Raw genomic sequence first — 19,746 nt, 5'->3', positions numbered from 1 at the left:
TCCAAAGTTGTCTCACCTTCACTATATGTTACTCTCGTAATGCACAATACACCGCACCTTATAAAAAATGAAATTGAATGAAAAATAGTAAAGCTACGTTAACAAAGTTAAATACGCTTACCATAAATTACCACTTGGCACCAGTACCTGAGTGAGGCTCCTAGGACAGGCCCCCATATAACTTGTGACGGTAACGCGTTGGTGTTCGGCTGTTTAAGGCTAGGGGTATGGCCTCGTCACATAGTTATAAAAAAAAAATAGAAAAACTGGAACTTCGTCTGTGGTAAGGTAAGGAGAAGACACACAAAACACAAGTAAAACTTTAACAATGAAATTTTAATTACGTTAAATAAATCAAAACATGAAAATAATGCACAAACAAATATGTATAATAAAATCAATGAATCAAAATAATAAGAATACTTAAATGACACAATGAAAGTTACGTTAAGGCAAAATAACAAGAAGTGCAATACAACAGTAAATGGGAGGTGCTGGAATATTGGCTTAAAGCCACCACCTCTCTCAGTACACTCTAGAGTCTAGCTGGGAGGTGTGCTGGCTACGAAAGCACGGAACATTCTGAGGACTGATGTTGGGGCGACCCCAGACATCGGGTAGTATGGGGGGGGGCGAGGCAGGTGCAGCCAGACCGGCGACCAATCAGCGGAGTCGTAGCGATCAACGGGTAGTTTGGTGGTTGGAGTTCGAACAGGTGGCTGGTTGCATACGTTTCTGCTCACCCTGGCAAGCCTTGCTGGTGTTTGTTGTCGTTGTTGGACATTTCTTCCATAGTCTTTTATATAGTTGTGAAGACGTAATTTTGGAGGGAAGAGCAGGCTCAATCTCTTGAAGGAGATTATCGTCACAATATATATATATATATATATATATATATATATATATATATATATATATATATATATATATATATACTGTACTGTATTTTAATTTAGATTGAGAATGTAGAATATTAGTCACCTTTCAAGGCATTTAGTATGACAAAAAATATTCTGTTATAAATAAATAAAGTACCTAAGTTATGGAAATATTTTCTATTAATACAAATGCAGGTTTAACTTTTCCAGAATCTTTTGTTACAAACTTGGGCACTGAAAAATGTCATTTATTACATAAATGTATGGTAATTCACACATGAATTGCAATGCACATTTACTGTAGTTATTCAATTCATATTTCAAAATATATTAGACCTGAAGAATATTATCAAATAGGTTGGAGTCATAAATCTAATAGCAAATTTTTTAAAAAATCTACTTCTTTTCAGGAATAGACACTAATCATTGTTCATGGAACAATGAGTGCTCCGCATGCCAACAACAGAGTCAACATTATCAACAAAAGTGTTCAACTGAAGTCTCTGTCACTATAGATATAGACAAAAAAGAATCTCCAATATATAACAAAATAGGTAAGATTCCACTCAGCGTTTCTTACCATGACTATAAATGGTATATTAAACTTCGTATAGTGAACAGTTGCACACACACACACACCCTTATTCAGAGGGCATTTTTTCCCTTGCTGTCAACAACAAGCCAAAATGTTTTTGAAATAATATAAATTTTACTGATCAATTGTACAGTATTTTAAGTGCACATAATTAAAAGTATACAGTAAAAGAATGATCTTATCAGCCAAAAATTTATCATTTGTATGCTTCAAAACAAATTCTAGTATCTAAGTTCTATGTCTTGTCTGCACCTTCAGACGAGTGCAGAATCAACTATTGCATGCAAATACTGGTACAACACTGTACTGTACATAATGAGCCCTTCACTCATATTTTCCTAAGGGTTCACTACATAACATGGAAATTCTTCCAGACTTTAGATGATTACTTTAAAAGAACTGCAGTTCTCTTCATACTATGATCATTAATGTACATTAGTTGTGGGTGAAGAAGAAGACAGCGGCCGTTCATCATGGTCGGAGGAGACGGGAAGTGAAACATCACGATCTACTTCACGATGTGAGGAGTATTCAGACATGCAGTGGCCAACTTCTTTCTTTACACAATTTAAGGTTTGTTGTAAAATTGCAAATTCCATGACATCAACATTGGCTTTACTTTGATTCATTACTAATGCTGGAAAACTAATAATACTCATATAAATTAAAAATGTGCATATAAATACAATTCAGTACAGTATTGTGGTGTTTTAGATATGTAAAAAAATTCAGTCTATATATGTATTGTAATATATAATGTTTATAAACTGTAACATGAAAATTCATATTACCTGTAACTAATACTATATTTCCAATATTTCTTTATGTTAGGTACTAACGCAACGGAACTTTTGTGTTGCTCGACCCATCATCCTGTCGTGGCTGAATGGGGCACAGACCCTGATCTTGGCTGTAATTGCAGGGCTTCTCTGGTATCAAGCACCACGCACTGAAGAAAGTCTTCAAGACATCCAGGGATGGATGTTTTTCTCTACTCATTACTGGATGTTGTTCATACTATTTGCTGCACTTCAGTCATGTAGGTAACATTTGCTCCTCAACTATATTATACAGCAATGAATGAATGAATATAGGTATGTACATATGTTGTGAATATATTTATATTATATATATATATATATATATATATATATATATATATATATATATATATATATATGTATATATATATATATATATATATATATATATATATATATATATATATATATATATATATATATATATATATACTGTACAGTATTATACATATTATATGCAAATTAAAAATGTGCATATAAATACAATTTAGTATAGTATTGTTGTGTATTAGATATGTAAAAAAATTCAGTCTATATATGTATTGTATCTCCTACCATCCATATGTATATACGAGTGGTAGGAGAAAAGCACACAGAAACTGTATTGGAGATTCACCCTAAGAACAAATTACTGACCCCATCCAGGATGCATCTCTGCAACACATTTTTTACATATATACACAATACAATACAATACAATTTTATTTAGGTAAGGTACATACATACAATAAATATTTACAAGGATTGTTTAACTTATAGGTATATCTAGTACATACAATGCCTAAAGCCACTATTACGCAAAGCGTTTCGGGCATATACTGCAAGATGAACAGGTTCATTACATGATAGGAAACCCACCCAGCTGTTTCTATTCCACTCGGGATTTGAACCTGGAATTCTTGATTGTGAGTTCTGAATGAATTTGACTGTTCTACCGGAACCCTTAAATAGAGTACTCGACATACATACATATAAATAAGTTATTTTATTATTTTATTTATTTTCAACAATTTTAGCTTAGGGCTTTATGAATGTCTTGGACTTATTTCCATTTTTTGCACAAATATTTTGAAAGAACCCAAAAATTTTTCTCATAGTTTAAATTTTCAAAAATCATTAAATTGCGTCTTTTCTATTAACTAATTATGGTGCAATTCTGTTAATTGACAATTCTCTTTTAAGTTACATTCGGATATTTGTTAATAAGCACCTACCTCTTTTCACCAAAGACTGCACAAATTTTATGATAATAGCAGAGTAGAAAATGTATCAACTTTTATTATTAGTTACTCATGCTGTACTTTCCTCTCTACTGTACTTACAGTTCCAGCTGAACGTGAAGTGATAACAAAAGAACGTGCCAGTGGCTCGTACCGAGTGAGTGCCTACTACTTAGCGAAGATGGTAGGAGAACTACCGCTAACATTCACACTGCCAACCATATACTTCTTCATTTCATATACGATGATGGGTTGGGACAACATCATCACTGGGTTTATGCTCCTCTTCATGCTGCTGCTAAATACTCTAGTTGCACAGGTACAGCATTTGATAGTACTGAATTACCATACAGTACTTTGAATTAATGTGTTTGGTCTGCTGTAAATTAAATAAATCAGTCAATCTTGGAGCATTCAATTCATTCGTTGGATTTTTGGGGCTTCTAAATGAGAAAATCAAGTGGAGTAATAATTTATTAAAACAGAATACTGTATATGTCAAATTAAAGTTAATTATTTATTTTATTTAGTTTTGTCAACCCATCTTCCAAAACTAATAAAATTACAGTATAGCTATGAGGAATACACTGTACAAAATACTGACTGTTGTATGCAAAAAAGTCAATGTTTTGTACTACTGTATAGGAATACCGAAGGGCATTGGAAGGATTTAAACAAACTATAAACCTAACCTGTCCTAGATCAAAATAGGCAATCCTAGGAGTGACATACACAATATATGCCCTAATTTGTACATATATTTGCTAAAATTGGCTCAGGAAAAGTAAGGTTTGGGTGTTGCAATCCTCTCTTTGTGCCCTTTACAAAATTAAAAGTGCAAAATGTGGATTTTCTTTTGGTGTAACAGTCTTTATTTTGTACTTATATCCATAATTTCTATAGGTATTACTATCATTTTTGGATTATGGGTTGTGTTATGCCAGTAATGCAGCTTTAACATCAAGTAGTTATACCAGTAATATAGTTTTTACGTCAAGTAGTTACGCCATTAATGCATTATTTTTCAATTAAGCTAACTGTTTTTTGTTAATCATTTTGTTACACATCAATCAGTTTGTAAACAAAGTGTTACCATTTCTGCAAATTTAACACGACATGCTTATGATGAATATAGATGCATGTTTCTAAATTTTGTTACTGCATTAGCAGTTGCTTTCACAAGACTATTTGTAAATATACACCTAAATGAATATAATTATCTACAGCACAGGTTATTTAATATCTTTCTAAATAGCCATTTACTATGGAGTTTCTTTGAAATGTTGTTGGATTAAAAAAAGGATATTTATATGATGCAGAAACAAAAAAAACAGCTTTAAATGTAATCAAGCAACACTTTCTGATAGACTCAGTGGCTCCCTGAAGCTATCTCATTGAGATAGTTTTCTACTTCTGACTTACATCTGACATTGGGGCCTAGTTTAGCCTAGCAGTGACCAGAATCAGAAACAGCGATCAGAACCAAAAGTGACCAGCATATTTCAGCTTTGGGCTAACAAAGGTCATCAACAATTTCTTTACTATTTCACCATGTATTTAAAAACAATTCTGAAAATGGAAAGTGCAGCATAGGCTCTTCATACGATGTTCTTTATGTCGTCCTCATGTGAAAGCTTTCTATCTAGGACCTGCAGTTCTAGACAGAACCTATATCTCTTTCTTTATCGGAATTTTTTAAAGATTTTCACATAATTTGCAGGCTTAGTGGTCTATGTTTTCCTATTTCACATTCCATGATGATGATGGTCGCCTTTCGTATTTACTTCAATATATCAGGTTGAAGGTCAGCGGTTGTGTGTCAGATAATGGAGGATGAGCCCAATCTGGGTCAGGAAGGCTCACCCACACACTGCACATTTGTGGGTGGGTGCTATTGCAGAAATGGAGGTTGCTATAGATTTGCACTTTTCCACTAGGCCTCGTCAGTCTATCTATTTTCTGCTGCATGGGCCTCTGTGGTGACTTTGCTTTTCCAAGTTGGACAGTCCTGAGCAACTCCAAAGTACTGGTGTTGATGTCCAGGTCTTTGGGGGTCCGCTTATGATAGTCCACATTCCCCATTCCATAGCATGGTATTTAATAACAAAAAATTCTACTTGCCAAGTGGTGCTTCATACACTTATTTTGTCCAGGTCTTCTTGAAGGGAGTGACAATTGTCTAAGTTTCTTATCTGCCCTAGTATCTTAGCATCATCAGCAAACTTGTTCATAAAATTCTGTAGTCCATCTGGTAGGTTATTTATGTAGACAATGAAGATTACCATTGTGAGAATTGAACCCTGTGGTCTCCACTTGGAACATTTCTCCAGACCAATATATTGCCTCTGATTACTGCCCTCATATTTCTGTTAGTTAGAATTTTTTTATATATTGAATATATTGTGAGTTACAACCTGGGAAATGTCAGTCTTTGACATTGGATAAACATACCAGGCTTCATGTCCACCAATAATAGGAACTTAAACCATGAAATCATGTGCAATGTAGATCATTATAAGCATTTTCATAGTAAATAGACTTTTTATTGTATTTTATTGTGTTTAAACATGATCTCAAAGATATTGGAAAATATTAAGTAATGTAAATCCTGTTCTTAAAGATTTTCATTATCTGTATACTGTATTCCTATTCAGTACAGTATTTGCAGTTTTTCATCTTGCTGAGAAGACTATCCATAACATTTGACTCCTACACAGATTTTCTATTGTCAGGTTTCTGAGGAAAGAATAACACAATTGAGTATTTATATCTACAGAGTGTGGGCCTACTTATAGGAGCAGTGTGCTATGATCTACAAGTTGGCATTACCATTGCAGCAATTTTTACACTCTTCACGCAGCTATTTGGGGGATATCTAGCCAATAGAATCCCACCATGGCTTGTCTGGGCCAAGTACTTATCCATGGTCCACTATGCCTTTCAAAACATGAATATAATTCAGTTTACATATGGAATGAAAATAAGGTAAGGGAATATATTTTTTCCAGTACATGTGTATCTGTATTTCTTAAAAATGTATTTGGTTAGTAGAAATACTTGGTACAGTATTTCAATATATTGAAATACTCAATATTTCAAAATATATAGAAAATTATTGTTTATGGCTTGCTATATCAGTTTGGCAAAGTTAAAATGAAAGAATTCCGTAGGTTAACAATCAATCAGAAATTATGTTGCGGATCTCTTTTATAAGTGCTGGAAGATTTCACTCATAGATTATATAAGGACACAGGTGTAAATAATTGGATATAAATCGGAACGGCCTTGCATCAACATCCATCTGGATAGGGCAAGCAGTATGAAAACAAATAACTTTATTGCACTGAATAAGAACTGCTGGCTAAATGATAAATAAAAGAAGGGAAATGATGTTCCAAAACTATTATCATATTTTGTCTGTATTCCATTAGGTAGAACAAATCCTACCACAGATGTTTTTCCATTCAGCAACCATCATCCCTTACTCTTTGAAACCTTTATTCTCTTAATAATAATAATATTTGATTTATTGAAAATACAGAGGGTTAGATTATAAAGATTACTTAGAAGGTAAAATATCTGTATTTTGTATAAAACTAATAATTGCATGCAGCATTTTAAGTATAACATTTTGGAATTATACTTTATACTACCTTTACTTTCTTTTGTTGCACATTGTTTATATAGAATTTTTATACTTCTAGCTATTGATATTGAATCACCTAAAATGGTAGCCAAAATAGACCATATTGTTTCATACATTTCCAGCTTGGTTCCTATCATGCCTCTTTTTATTTTTATCTCTAAATGCACCTGGGGATCTGTGATTTCTAAATTTCTCCTTTTCACCTTTCATATTGTTTTTTCTGGAAAATGTAATTCAATAAATGTCTAGCATAGAAAGTAAATTATAATAAAATTTGCTGGGAAAATTACTTAACATTTTATTTTTTTCTCTCCTCAGTTGTTCGACAGAGAATTCACGCTTCAACAGCTGTGTTGAAATTTTGCCCTCTGATGGGGATTCCCATTCCATTCCCATAAATGAAATTCTGGCAGAGAGAGGAGAACCTCTTCCTCTTTGGGTTAACACTGCAATTCTTGTTGGATTTATGATTGCAGTGCGTTTTCTGACCTACGTAATGCTCAGATTCCTTCATCGCCCAAAGTAGCATCAGTTATAAATATAATATATTCCACAAATTGATCCATTCTGGATTTATAATGCTCAGATTTTTATAGTATGTTCTAATACTAAGCTAAAATTATGCAAGATAAATAAAGGTGAAGGATTTTCTTCAGTTCCTTGGTGAAGGTAAATAGGTTGCATGGGATACAGGTGAGCAACTAAGCTGTATCATGCAAGGCTGTGATCTATTTAACCTGATTGCTTCCAAACTGTGAGGGAGGAAACATGTGTGAAGACATATATACTGTGCTCTGAACCTTTTAACTTATGCACTCACACACATACTGTGACTGAGAAGCAGCTGGTAAACATTGCTAGTTGATGAATTATGTGGAAAGAATTCAGCTAACTTTCTCAGACTCAAAGACTGCTAGTGATTTAAGTGTATTCAGGTAATCAAGAGGAAAAGGGAAAAAAAGTGTTCCAAATTAAGCCATTGCAAGAGTTGGATCTATGTTATAATAGTGTTCATCTTTTTATATATGCATCAGTTAGAAAAACTGAAACCTTGGTTTATGGTTTTTCTTTATTAAGAAATACTAGATCAAAGAATGAAATGTGGTTCAAAGGGTATTTGTAATGAACATGTTTTGACTGTAATTAATTAGGCTACATACATTATTCATGCTCTTTATTATGTACAAGATCATGTACAGTAATAAAGTAATGATACAGATGTAAAACTAATTGTCAAGTTGAGTTTAATTACACAAGGATTTTTGTTTTATACAAAACTTTTATAAACTGATTATAAAAGATTCTATAATGCAAAAATTGTCTCCAAATTACAAACACAGGTTCCAATAATAAGCTGAAGAGTAAAGGAACAATTTCATTCTAAATCATCCCCATATATTACATTTGTACTGGTATTACAATTAAATGTGAAACCGGAAAATGTATATCCATATAAGTTGTTATAGAATCGATGAGAATTGTGAAAATACGGAATGCTTTATTTGCTGGTGAAGAGACAAAAACAAAGCACTACATACAAAACCCAGGAAGGAAAAAGAAATTAAAAGACAACCAGCTTTTGCATTCACTGATAACTGTGAATTGCACATGTAAGTCAATAGATGCAAGACTGATAACTGTATTGCATGTGGAAGTCACCAGATGCAAGACTGTGATAACTGTATTGCATGTGGAAGTCACCAGATGCAAGACTGTGATAACTATATTGCATGTGGAAGTCACCAGATGCTAGACTGTGATAACTGTATTGCATGTGGAAGTCACCAGATGCAAGACCGTGATAACTGTATTGCATGTGGAAGTCACCAAGTGCAACATTGTGATAACTGTGTATTGCATCAGAAGATAAACTTATTTCAAGATCTCATATGGAGATCATTGAATGCATGTGTAACTGACTAGCTGAAGTCAAACTCATCAATGGATTACGAATTGTAATTTTGCACAATAATGCACAAAAAAGAAAACTCTTGTGGTGTTATGGTCATATGTACAGAAAAGAAATGCTGTGCAAGGTACTTTAGTAAGAAAAGTGTTAAATAATCTATTTAACTCTAAGATTAGAGTGCATGTGAGGTGCTTTGAAAAAAAATAATAGAAAACTGAGCAGACAATCTACAGTTAGCAAAGTGAAGGATATGATATACTGCCAATATTGCTTAACAAAATGCCTAAACTGTAGAGAGCATAAATACAAGTGTTGGATAAAGTGAAGGGTAGAAAACAGAGGCTGAAGCTGTGGTTGTGCCAATCTATGTGACACATACAAGACATCATCAGGTTCTTTTTAACCATATAATTTTTACTGGTATAAGAAGCATTTTCTTAAGAGGAAAATCTTTGTATGTAGAACCATTAGTAGTATAATGGCTAATATTCTTCGTGAGAATCTTCATTAGTTACCAGTCACAACTTGAGCTTAGTTTCACTTTAGACTCTTGTGTCAGTTTACAGAGAAACGGGTCTTACTTTTTATATTACTGATTCCATTTCTTCTCATGCCCTGTAAATTTATATATAGTGCAAATTCTAACGGAAATGTTATGCTTTCAGTATATGTTACAGGGAGTGAAATTATCTGTATCAAAAGGAGTTGTGCCATGAGAAGGGATGCCAATCTGTCACACAGACATTTGCACAATAAAATTATGTAACTGATATCAGAGGCTTCGAATGTCATTACAAAGCCAAGCAGTTGTTTCCATATTTCTTTCTGTATTAGTGTTTATTACATATTTATGTTATAAATAGCCAAAATAGCAAAAAGTATATGTTTTCAATTTGGAATATACTGTATTGTAAAAGTTCAGTCCAACCAAGATAATTCCAATGTATTCATAAATAGGACAAAAGCTATGGTTTAATTAATGACAAGGGCCACTGTTGAGGACTCCTGTTTTTATAATGCTAAAAGGAAATACTGTATGCAGTATATATATATATATATATATATATATATATATATATATATATATATATATATATATATATATATATTATATACTTCGAGTCTCCAATGGTGCACTGGCGGTGGTACAGCGGCAAGGTATCTTACAGACTACTTACTTGAGGCCTCACTCACAATAGTGTGATGTGGCTACCAAATTACTATTGTTTATGAAAAGCATTAAAATTCACACAGTAATATTATTAGACGACATGTATGTGTGTATGTGTGTGTGTAAATGTGTGTGTAAATCATGAAGAAATTAATTAACACGTGATGAACACTGTGACAATGACAGACCATGAAGGAAGGATTAAGACAGGAATATTCTTAAGTACTTCCAGATTTAATATGGAAGCATTTAAGGAAGTACAAATTTTTTTATGTAAATATGATAAACACGTGAGAAATGAGTCATTGCATTAATCTGATAACATTCTGAAGGCGGGAATAGGAGCTTAGCTCAACCCTGAGAGCACATCTTGGTGTGTACGGAGACAGACAGACTCAGATACAGAGATAGAAAGAGATAGACAGACACATTGAGACAGACAGAGAGAGAGATTCAGAGACAGTGCTAGAAAGACAGATGGACAGACAGACAGAATGAGACAGACAGAGACAGACTGAGACATTCAGATAAACAGAGGCAGATACTGACATAGACAGACAAGACTTGGATAATGCTACATTACTTCTCTGAATTTTTTAATAATATGACAGCCATATCCATCACACTGTTGGAAGAGAAAATGGAGAAGAGTAGTCTGTAGATGAACATATACAGTTGGAAAGTTGAGAATGGAGACCCTTTGTAATTTAACCTGTCACTTCACTAGCAAGATGCAGTAGCTGAAACAAACACAAACACATCCACACACATTCAGTGGACAAATCTTTGCTCACAAATGGGGATTGTAGTCTCGAACCCCGCATTTCCTGCAAAGAAGCATTGGGCAATATTTTCTTTCATCAAATGCCTGAGTTCACCTAGTAGTAAAAAGGTACGTGGGAATTAGACAGCAGTGGTTGTGGATCGAGTCCTGGAGATGGTCTGTAGTTGGTCTATAGATATTATTTAAAACATAGGTTGGGAGTCAAAATATTAAAGAACCATTTGTTGGAAAGGCAGGGTTCAAAAACTAAAAGTGCAGTAGTGTATGCACAAGAAGGCAAGTACTTTACACACATTTGCAAGTAGGCATATGTGACCAGTAAATAGAGTGCTTGTATTGCATCAACATTATAAGTTAAAAAGCTATAAAAAAAACTAGAATGCATGTTATTATAATTAGGGGGTCAACCATTTAATGGTGTTGCATCATTTTTCTGTGCTGCATAATTGGAGATATGCAATTATTGTGATATAATTATTCTTTCTTGAGAGCCTGAACAACCTTAGATATATTCTAAAAGTTAGATATTCAGTCATAGTTACTTTAACGTAATTTCTTAAAGCATTGTGATTTTTCATTGCTAAGGACTGTGAGTCTCTTAGACTTATTGAGGTTCCTTAAGACCAATACTGGGTGTTTCATAGGATGCAAGCAAAACAGTTGCCTAACTACTTTGTTTCTTATTTGCTTTTAGGTAAACAGAGGCATAAAGTTGAAGAAAACATTCCCAAACATACACACAAACACATTATCGGAAATGATGTGCATCCCGTACTGTTAGTTCGGAAGTTATATTCCTGTGGCAGTGAAGTGACAATATATACAGCTTGCGTGACTAGTTACTTAACATTCCAGTAAAGCTATCTACCAGTTGGAAAGCTCATGAAGGTATCCCTTCAGCATCATATTACAGGAGAGTCCTATGCGTTGGCGTCTTTGTAAGTTTCATTTTTATATGAACTTGCCATGAGAAAATTTCTAGTGAAGAAGTTTATTTATGAAGGTTTAGCACACATAAATAGAATGTCTTATAATACCAACTTTTGTTTCATGTTATAATGAATATTAGAAAAGTTGGAACCGAAATGTGAAATCTTACAGCATGAATTAAAGTCAGAATAGTATTACTGTATTCATAAAGATGATCCTATCAGAGGTAATTTATTCCATTTATTATGCACCCCATACCCATCTTGTGGGCGGTAGTGGAAAGGGTTACAGAGGCACATAATGGGCTTAGGGACTGAACCCCACAATTCGTTTAGCTAAGCAAGTTACAATCTTGATGAGCTAGTTACAAAATTAAGTATAAGTCGTCACATCAACAATGGGTTCAAGAGCGACCACAAGTACAGTTTCTAAATTAAGGAACTGACATATGTGGAGAGCTAGTGTGACAATTGATATGTTTGTCCTGCACAAACATATCAATTGTGACACTCAATTGTGAACCCCACAACGAATTGTGGGGTTCAGTCCCTGAGCCCATTATGTGCCTCTGTAACCCTTTCCACTACCACCCACAAGATGGGTATGGGGTGCATAATAAATGGACTAAACTAACTCTGATCCTATCAGAGTTAAGAAAATTTAATACTCCATACAGTCAAAATGTGCAAAAAAAAAGATGTGCAATGTTGCATTTGTGTGTGTTTTATAAACATTTATTTACCACTATATCATGAGGCTTAACAGTTATCAATTTTTACTTTTGTGCCAAGGCAGCTTAGCTTATTTATTTAGTAAGATTTCACATCTCGGGCTTAAGAGATTCAAGTGATAGATATTTTTTATCCTCTCTTTTGTTTTCTTTTGGTAAATAATATACATAGTTGAAGCTCAGGTGAGTCAACAGTTTTACCAAGAATGATGTGATGTTTCTCAGGTGTAAGATGTGCAGGGGTGGTGAAGTGGATCAAGATGGTACAGGCAAAAATTGGGAAGACCTGGTAAAAATCCATACCAAATCATTATGAAAAACAATAGAAAATTAAATTAAAAGATTTTTACGATGTTCATGCTCCATATCATTGCCCTTATCAGTAAACATAGACTATTATGTCATTCGGCTATTGTATTATATTTCAGTGAGTTAGTGTTTTGGGTACAAATTTAATAAAAATGCATGATTTAGTTTTGCTCAAGTATGCATCCAGTTTTGAAGATCTCTGTAAATGCATATGTTGCATTTGTCAGTTTCTATGCTTTATAGCAAAGCCTAATTAATTCTTTCTTGCTGTTAAGGTGGAAATATCATTGAAAATCGTACAAACTTCATAGTTTCTCACCTTTCTCCTATGTATTTTTGTATCCTTAACCATGAATGTATTAACAGATTCATGTTCTGAATATTTCTAAATATGTCAAAAGCTAAAAACCTGTTCCACAAAATGGGTATCATATTTTACTAGGATTTATTGTAAAGAAAATATGCCAGTCAGTCATTGTAGGCTAGAATATATTTATTGATGCTTTGAGTTACTGTATCTTCTAATGTCATTGCATTTATATGAGTTTCTTACACCATGCAAGGTTTATGTGGCTATAATAAAAATTTAAGAGTCATATCTGAGCAGCAACTTTAATATTTAGTTTATGTCAAGTTAATTTTCCTGCAACAGTACAGCAAAAGAACTGCAGAGATTTTTCCTATGCCAACATCAGTATAAAATCCTGGAACTATTGGCAACCAGCTGAAGACAGTACAAGTCTATGAATAGCCTTAATTGGAAGCAAGTGACATAAAATTTCTTTGCATAAATTCTCATTAATCTAGCATGGATTAAATCTTTTAGGTGTCATAAAATATTTAACCAAATGCTAAATTTCATACAAATTCTTTTTCTGTTGATAATATAAATTTAATTATTGCAATTTTTAAATTTAATCACTCATAAAACTAACCATTTCAATTATATATATATATTTTTAAAAGTGACGAAACTCTATAGTTATCATTTAAAAACAAAAAACTTATGAGTTTTGGAGGTAAATAATTGCTATTGAAAATTTAAAAGACATTAATATGCAGTGAAGGCTAATAAAAGTTTGGTGATTTTTGTATAACTACTGGTATGATATTGTCTCAAACTATTAACTATTAGAACAACATTACAAGAGACTGGTAGTCATCAACATAATATTGCACTAAAATTTTGGCTATGAGCATGAAATTACAGGTGGGGCTTCAGATATTGATTTTATTGCAAAACCTCTTAGCCTTCAATGTTACATTCCAACTAAGATCCTAACCTGCTACCACCAGCGCATTGCATGAGATTCTTATCTATCAGTTCAATATGAAGAACCAATTAGCTATCAACATTGTACAAGATTCTTAGCTATCACTTCAATATGAAGGACCTTGGCTATCAGCATTGCAATAGAGAGTCTTGACAGTGAAAATAGCATTACAATAAATACCCTAAATTTAAAAGGTATAACACTAAGCTTAGTTACATCTTTTCGTTGGTATAAGTGGGATTATAACAAAATAAAATGTATGTTATAAGGTAACAAAAGATCTGGAAACTAGACAGTCTTTCATGATTATAGTTTTGGGCTTGTATCACAAATAAAACTAGTTAAAATTGTAGCAACTGTAGTGTAATTATTGGTGCTCATAGTCTAATTAACAGTAGTTGTTGAATCTGTCATATTTTTTTATAATTATTGTTATAATTATTTCATTTAGACGACCATATCATATCTCTCACATAATCATTGCTATTTTTTAAATACATTATCATCATTTACAACCATATTAAAAATCATGCAGATAATGTTCTTCACAGTTCGCATCATTATATGACAAATATTACACATTCATAATCATTTTCACTTAATTTCTCATGTTCTGAATTGTCATCTGTTATGACATTATATCATCCTTAACTTTATGTATAATGTCTATTGTTTTGATAATTTGTGTCCATATATATATATATATATAACACTTTATGAAGCTCCATTAGTGCAACTAACTTGAATTTTATACTAATATTGGTCACTTGCTATGGTTGCAATACAGTATTTTGTATAACATATGATATAATATTGGTTACTTGCAATGGTTGCAATATTCTGTATATCATATGGTATTACTGCTTTCTATGCAAACATCATAAAGCAACCAACATATACAAAAAAAAGTGAAATACAATATTGTTATCTCCTATGTGTCTTCGTGAAACAGTTTACAGTTACAATATTGCATATAAAAGTGAGGATTCATATCTGCAATACTCAATTCCTCATGGAATTATTTTACACGAATCTACTCACAGTTCATATTAATGAGGGATAGTAAAAATATGCATTGGAATTTGGTTGAAAATAGGTAAAAAAAAAAGCCAAAAAATTGGCTCATTTTCTTGTATTGCAGTCACCCTAATTTTTTCCCAAGATTTGAATGAGAAAAATGAAGCTAAAAAGAAAAGGGAAGCAAAATTACTTGATTTCAGATGCAGTTCATGCAAACAGGAGATTGTCCAATCATGCTTATATAGTTCTGGTGAAAAAGAACAATGCACTATAGAAAATAACTAAGAAATACTTAAAAAGCTTTTCTGTTCACAATGTGATCCAGTCAATGACCCACCCATCGTGTGACTCACCAAATATATATAGTAATCCCAAATACACAAATTACTAATTGTATGAATATTAATAAATGTATTACATGTACTGAGGAAACCTTTTTTCATCTACAAAACAGAAATAAAAGCTTATTAAAAATAATGTCTTTTATTTTGTATGGACGTGCAGTATTGTACTGTAATATCATTTGTTAACATATATTTTAAAGGAAATTTACAATATAATAGATGGAGGTATAACAAGATTTTAAATATATATTGCACAGGGAGGTCTCACTATAACAGACTTCTGTAGCTTGTTTTGGATCCTATCTACAGGTGGAAAATTTTCAATTTTTAAGGATATAATGTATTTGCTGCTGGATACTTAAACAAATTAGCAGTAATAGTGTAAAGGATATTGTGCATAAAATATTTTGAGGACTGCTATAGGTCTCAATAATACAAGTGGGTTTGTTCTCCGGAATTTACCTGTGGTCTATCATCTATCTACTAGCCTCAAAAGGGGCAGGAAGACAGCAGCTTGTCAAAGGTTCCCCCATTATTCCTTTAAAGTTTTCCAAATTGATTTTGAACTGCTCTAATATCTTGGCATTTATGACTTGGGCAGGTAAGCAATTTCATGGGTTTATAATCCTATGTATGAAAATGGATCTCATTTTTGTTTTGTTTTCTGTCCTACATTGTGGCTAGTAGAGTTTGATGCTGTTACATATGACCTTTTAAAAAAGTAGTCTGGATTAATATCCTCCAATTTGTTCAGTATTTTACAAGGATCTATGAGGTCTAGTTTGCAGTATTGTAAGTTGCCCTCAAACGTTTCTGGTAAGTGAGTCGACTTAGTTCTGGGATAATTTTTGTTGCTTTGCATTGTATTCTCTCTGAAACAGATTTGTCCTGAAGATGAGAACTCCATGCTTGGACACAGTAGTCCATGCTTGGACTACTACTACAGACTCCATGCTTGGACACACAGATTTGTACAGTTGTAATAATAATAATAAAAATAATAATAATATAACAATAATAATAATAATAATTTTAGAAGGAGTACATATACTGTATGCATATGACACAAACATTGAAGGATTTGCACCTTTTTTATACTTTATTTATCTGAGGGCCACAAACCCTAGTGGCCTCAACGAGGACAGGAAGCTGGTGGCTTGCTAAAGGTTCCCCCATTTACCTTGATGATCTTTTCCAGGTATATTTTGAAATTGCACAGTTTTGGCAGTTACGGCTTTGGCAGGTAGTGCTTCCATGGGTTAATAACCCTGTGGATGAAAAATCATCATCTGTTCTCAGTTCTAAACAGTGGCTTGTTGAGCTTGAAACCGTTGCTCTTTGTTTGTGTTACTCTGGAGAAAATATCGAGATTAACATCCTCTAGCTTGTTCCATATTTTAAAAGTTTTATTGAGATCTGCCTTGTCATACCTGGTTTGCAGTGTTGTTAGTCCTATGGTATTCAAGCGTTCCTGATACGAGAGATGACTTAGCTCCGTGATGACTCTTGTTGCCCGATGGTGCACCTTCTCCAGAGCAGCTATGTCTTTTTGAAAATGAGGTGTCCATGCTTGGATACAGTAATCCAAATGGGGGCGCACCAGAGATTTATACGGTTGAACCATTGCCTTCTTTTCCTTATAGTCAAAATTACGCTTGATTATCCATAGAGTTTGGTAAGCTTTTCTGACTGCTGCACCCACCTGTTGTGCAACTCGTAGTGAGTGGTGGATTTTGTCTCCAAGGTCCTTTTCTTCATCAATCTGCTCTAGTGTAATGTTATTAATTTTGTAGTCGTGGCATGGGTTGTTATGCCCCACATGCAGGGGTCTTGCCTTTTATCGGTAATAAAATGCATTTGGCCCTGTCTTCTGACCATTTGTGGAAATTATGTAGATCAATTTGTAAGGCTTCAAGATCATTATCATTTCCCACTTTACCATAAATCTTTGTGTCTATTAGATACTAGATTCGCTAGATGACAAAAAAGGGTTGACCCTTAGAACCTTGTGGTTCCCCACATGCCACATTTTTCCTCAGATTCGTTTCCAATTAGGACGACCATTTGCTTTTTATGTTTCAACCATTGTTTAAGCCATTCCAATACTTTACCATTTATTCCATGTGCTTGTAATTTCCTTGCCAGTCTTTCTTGTGGTATCTTGTCTAAAAGTTTTAGAGAAGTACATGTATATTATGTCTACTGAAAGTCCTTTATCTGAATAGCTGATTCCGTCTCTAGAAAAGTGAGCAGGTTAGTAAGGCTGGATCTATTTTTAACAAAACCATGCATTGAATTTACTAAAGAGTGATTTTTCACAATTTTACTAGAGTGTAATTTTACTGAATTTTACATTGAGATGGTCAATGATTCCTTTTCTTAAGATTCTCTATAAGCTTACAGACATGAAAGGTTAGGCTGATCGGCTGGTAGTTTTCTGCTGAGGTCTTTCTTTCTTTTTTGAAGATGTGTGACATTTACACATTTCCAATTCTGAGGCACTATCCATTGGTCTAGAGATTTTCTGAAAAGGAGTTTCATAGGGAGAGTTCATAGTTCACCAGCCATTTCGTTTATAGCTTTGGATTGAATTCTCTCAACATCAGGGGGCCTTTTGAGTCCTTTAAATCAAATCAAAATCAAATGTTTATTCAGGTAAAGTACATACATACAAGGTGAGATACAAACATTGATGGATTTATAGATAGAGCTAGTACATACAATGCCTAAAGCCACTATTACACAAAGCATTTCGGGGAGGAAAAACACTACGACTAAAACTAAAAACTAATTGAGATTAAAGTATAAATTGTGTTGAGAAAATAAAAAATAAAAAAAGGGAGGAACATGGCAGAAAATAGCAATTATACAATTTGGTCAGCAAACAGCATTGTTTAAAATAGCAGACATGGGTTGACATTTAGGGGTAAGGTAGGTTACATGAGTTAATTTGGTAGTACTTCGTTTTTATCTTAAACTGGTTGGGAGAGTTACAGTCCTTAACATGATTGGGAAGGTCATTCCACATTCTGGGTCCCTTGATTTGTAGACTATTTCTAGTTTGATTAAGTCCTACTCTTGGAATATCAAATAGGTATTTGTTTCTAGTGTAGTGCTCATTGGTTCTGTTACAACCTTCTAGGAAGCTTTTAAGGTCAGGATTGAGGGTCCGTCTAATTACCACAAGCTACCACAAGCTACACAAGCTTCAGAAAGCTTCCTGGCAATACGTTAGTAATGAATAAATATGATATGTTAGGTTAGGCTGACCTAACCTAACCTAACCTATCCTAACCTATCCTAACCTAACCTAACCTAACCTAACCTAACTTAACCAAACCAAACCTAACCTAACCTAACCGATGCTTGGATCGTAGACTTGATTTGGCGTCACCAGCTTTTTATTTTCGCCTAATTTCTTTATAAAAAGATACTTTTTCAGATTAAAATTATGTTTTTTCGTGTTGTACATTCAGCACCAACATTATAATGAGTAAATATATCATATTTATTCATTACTAATGTATTGCCAGGAAGCTTTCTGAAGCTTGTGTAGCTTGTGGTAATTAGACGGACCGAGGATTGACATTACAGTTCAGCGTTTTATATATATATAATATACATGAGAGGCTAACATATTCAGAGATTTGAGTAAGAGTACCGAGTGATGGCTGGGGCCAGAGTTAGATATTGTTCTAATAGCAGCTTTGTGTTGGGTAATTAGAGTATGTTGAGTAATTAGCGAATATAATTTACTGTATCAATGCTCTTCCTGCATGTTTTCGGACTTTATAGGGCATCCATTAATTCGTTTTCTTCACCTGTTTCAAACATTTGTGAAGTTATTGGGATAATGTTTACTCTTTCTAGTGTGAATACCAATGTAAAGTATTAATTCAATGTTGGCTGCTAGTTTAGCCTCAATTATAACTTGATTGATCTCATCTTTTAAAGGTGTTACTGAGTCTTTTGTCTTTGTTTTACTTCTTCCATTGGAATAAAAATATAATGAATCTTCACGTTTTGAGCAAGTTTTTTCATAGTTTCCTCTGATCTGATTTCCCGACTTTCTGGCATTAGCAGAATTTAATGCCTTTTCGTATAGCTCATAATCT

General features: G+C 33.5%; 1 protein-coding gene across 2 annotated transcripts in view; it reads left to right on the top strand.

The window, feature by feature from the left end:
• The window catches only part of E23 (Early gene at 23), an 88,645-nt gene extending 73,241 nt beyond the window's left edge, over positions 1-15,404 (top strand). For both annotated transcript variants that reach the window (XM_045756679.2, XM_045756677.2), the window contains 6 exons: positions 1,289-1,432; positions 1,913-2,046; positions 2,305-2,512; positions 3,619-3,833; positions 6,291-6,499; positions 7,479-15,404. In XM_045756679.2, coding sequence (XP_045612635.1) covers positions 1,289-1,432; positions 1,913-2,046; positions 2,305-2,512; positions 3,619-3,833; positions 6,291-6,499; positions 7,479-7,686 — 1,118 coding nt within the window. In that variant the 3' untranslated portion in view covers positions 7,687-15,404. The remainder of the gene's footprint in view (positions 1-1,288; positions 1,433-1,912; positions 2,047-2,304; positions 2,513-3,618; positions 3,834-6,290; positions 6,500-7,478) is intronic.
• Positions 15,405-19,746: the final 4,342 nt, after the last annotated feature.

Source organism: Procambarus clarkii, chromosome 53 (genome assembly GCF_040958095.1).
Source record: "Procambarus clarkii isolate CNS0578487 chromosome 53, FALCON_Pclarkii_2.0, whole genome shotgun sequence".
NCBI lineage: Eukaryota > Metazoa > Arthropoda > Malacostraca > Decapoda > Cambaridae > Procambarus > Procambarus clarkii.
The sequence above is the reverse complement of the archived record's forward strand: the minus strand, read 5'-3'. Positions and strand labels throughout refer to the sequence as shown.